At 31.6% G+C, this 2,588-nt stretch overlaps 1 protein-coding gene across 1 annotated transcript in view; it reads left to right on the forward strand.

The window, feature by feature from the left end:
* Positions 1-407: 407 nt before the first annotated feature.
* Positions 408-2,588, forward strand: part of LOC107458838 (homeobox-leucine zipper protein HOX11-like) — a 3,692-nt gene continuing 1,511 nt past the window's right edge. The window contains exons 1-2 of the mRNA XM_016077042.3: positions 408-764; positions 1,092-1,480. Coding sequence (XP_015932528.1) covers positions 476-764; positions 1,092-1,480 — 678 coding nt within the window. The 5' untranslated portion in view covers positions 408-475. The remainder of the gene's footprint in view (positions 765-1,091; positions 1,481-2,588) is intronic.

The raw sequence follows: 2,588 nt of genomic DNA on the forward strand, positions 1-2,588 counted from the left end.
TTCGTTTTTTAGTCCATAGATCTATCATTCTCTTCTCTCAACACCATAAACAAAAGAATTAACTGAATTGAATTTCAGAGACTACTTTAAAAATTTAATTAAGAAAATACTAAAAAGTATTTCTTTATTATATAGTTACTTTGGCACCGATATATCTAATGCCATATAGCTAACCCAATAGTGAATGTCTGAATGAGAGTATCTGTCTATCCATATCTACCATAAAAATAGGCTTTCACGTGTGTTTGTCAACCTTGGTAAGCTTTGTCGGTCAAACACCCTTCTCCTTCCACAACTTTTTTAGATTAATAAAAAAGGGAGGATAACAATAAATGGTATTTCTTATCGTTATTATTTTGATTAAAAGTGATCATTTTGGTCTTCCTATGATCATGTTGGCCCTCTCTCTCTCTCTCTCTCTCTCTCTCTCTCAATTAGCATAAGCATAAGAAGAGATCGATAGAATAAGAGGAGCATGGAGCTTGGATTAAGCTTAGGAGACTCTTCAAGGCCTTTCGTTGGGTTCATGGAAAAGCCTCGTAGTGAACCTTCTTCCAACCAACTTGGATTAGGCTTCACCACCACCACCTTGTCCATTGGACCAATCATCACTACTAAAAGACAAAGGGATCAACAAGAACAACAACTACAACAACAGGAACATGAAGATAAAGAAGAAGCAAAACCAAAGGACGACAACCCTCATCTTCATCAGCTTGATTTCCTTCCTCAGCTCTCTCTCCCATGGCACCCTTCTGAAAACGGTAAATACTATTTTCGCACACCTAAAATGAACTGAAGCTTTTCTGTTAATGCTCTTGATCGATCAAAATAGTAAGTAATTTGATCTCTTGTAACTAGTCTCTCCAGTTGGTTCTGATAATGAAAAGAAAAATTTCTTATTAGGAAACTCTAAGCCTTTTGGATCGGCGGCTTCTTAGTAATAATATTTGGATGTCAGTTGTTTCATCGAAATTTAAAAAAATAAAAAATAAAAAAGCTTCTGCCTTTGAGTTTTTCTCTTTGATTATTCTTTTAATGCTCTAAGCGTACATGTGGTGTTTTTTTTTTTCTTTTTTTGAAACATGCAGGTAGAGTGTCAAAAGGTTTGGACGTAAACGTGCTGCCGCTGACAACCGTGGCGGCGACGGCGGCGGCGGGGGCAGATGATGAGGTTGAGGAAGGGGAGGCGCTGTCATCGTCCCCGAATAGCGCAGCGTCTTCCTTTCAGACGGATCTATGCATATTTGGTGGCGGTGGTAGTTACAGCGGTGGTTCGGGAGGAAACTATTACAACTACGGTGGGAAAAGAGATCACTCTGATGGCGAGGGTTATGATCACCAAAGGGATTGTTCAAGAGCAAGCGACGAAGATGAAAACTGCGGCCGTGGCGGCGGCACAAGGAAGAAACTCAGGCTCTCCAAGGAACAATCCGCTTACCTTGAGGAGAGCTTCAAAGAGCACAACACTCTTAACCCTGTAAGTACTATATCTTACTCATCTTAGAGTAGTTACCAAATCTGTCCTGGAGTTTTTCTCGTGGGACACTTTAGTTTTCAGTTCTAAGAGAGGAATGATTAAAATTTATTGTTTTTTTAGTTAATTATTATTATTTAAAAATATAGAATAAAATATGTTATTAGATTATTATATTAAATGAATTATATTAAAAGAATTTTATTGGGTTAATAATTAAATAATAAGTGAAAACAATAAATTTTAATAATTTTTAAATATTTTTCATTTTAAAATATACACAAGTGCTGACAAATAATTTGATTACAAGGAGAGAATAAAATAGTTGCGAAGAATTTAATAACTTTAAAACAATTTTAAATATTTTAAAATTTTTAAAATAGTCATTTTATTAAACAAAAATAATTAAAAATGTACTGGAAATAAATGAGATGTGTATTTTGAAATAAAAAACTAAAATATTTGATATTAAATATTCTAATAATTTTAGTTATTAATTTCGCTCATAAAATTTATATATGTTAGTTTATATGTAATTAAAAATAATTGCTAAAAATCATTGAAGCATCGGTGTTATTTGAACAGCTGAAAGTATTTCTATCTTACGTTCCCATTTTTTTTTTCTTTTGTACTTCGTTACAATCACAAACGAAATTATAAACTATTTTTAGTATTTAATGTTTTAAATATATCAAAAGAAAATTTTGTGCTTTAGTTTTCTTAACTACCTTTTTAGAACGGAAATTATTTTTGATATTGAGGTGGAAATGGAGTTTTTTTAGGATTATGGATAATAAAAGTGTTATTCTTAAATGTGAAATTTTTTTATTTAAAATATGAAAATCGGATCCTCTGATTTTTTTTTAGAATAAAAATAGAACCGTTCGATTTATTAAGAACGAAAATCGGACCCTCCAATTTATAAATTTTTTTAAAAAAATCCCAACAAACAAATCAAACCCTCCAATTTAATATTAAAAAAATTTAAAAAAATTAACTTACAAAATAATGAATTGCACACATTCATCTTCCATAATAAAAATTTTTAGCCACTTTAGAATATTATGGCAGGTGTTATAAATTTTAATTATTTCATTTTACTTTTTGTGGT

The sequence above is a fragment of the Arachis duranensis genome, chromosome 7 (assembly GCF_000817695.3).
Source record: "Arachis duranensis cultivar V14167 chromosome 7, aradu.V14167.gnm2.J7QH, whole genome shotgun sequence".
NCBI lineage: Eukaryota > Viridiplantae > Streptophyta > Magnoliopsida > Fabales > Fabaceae > Arachis > Arachis duranensis.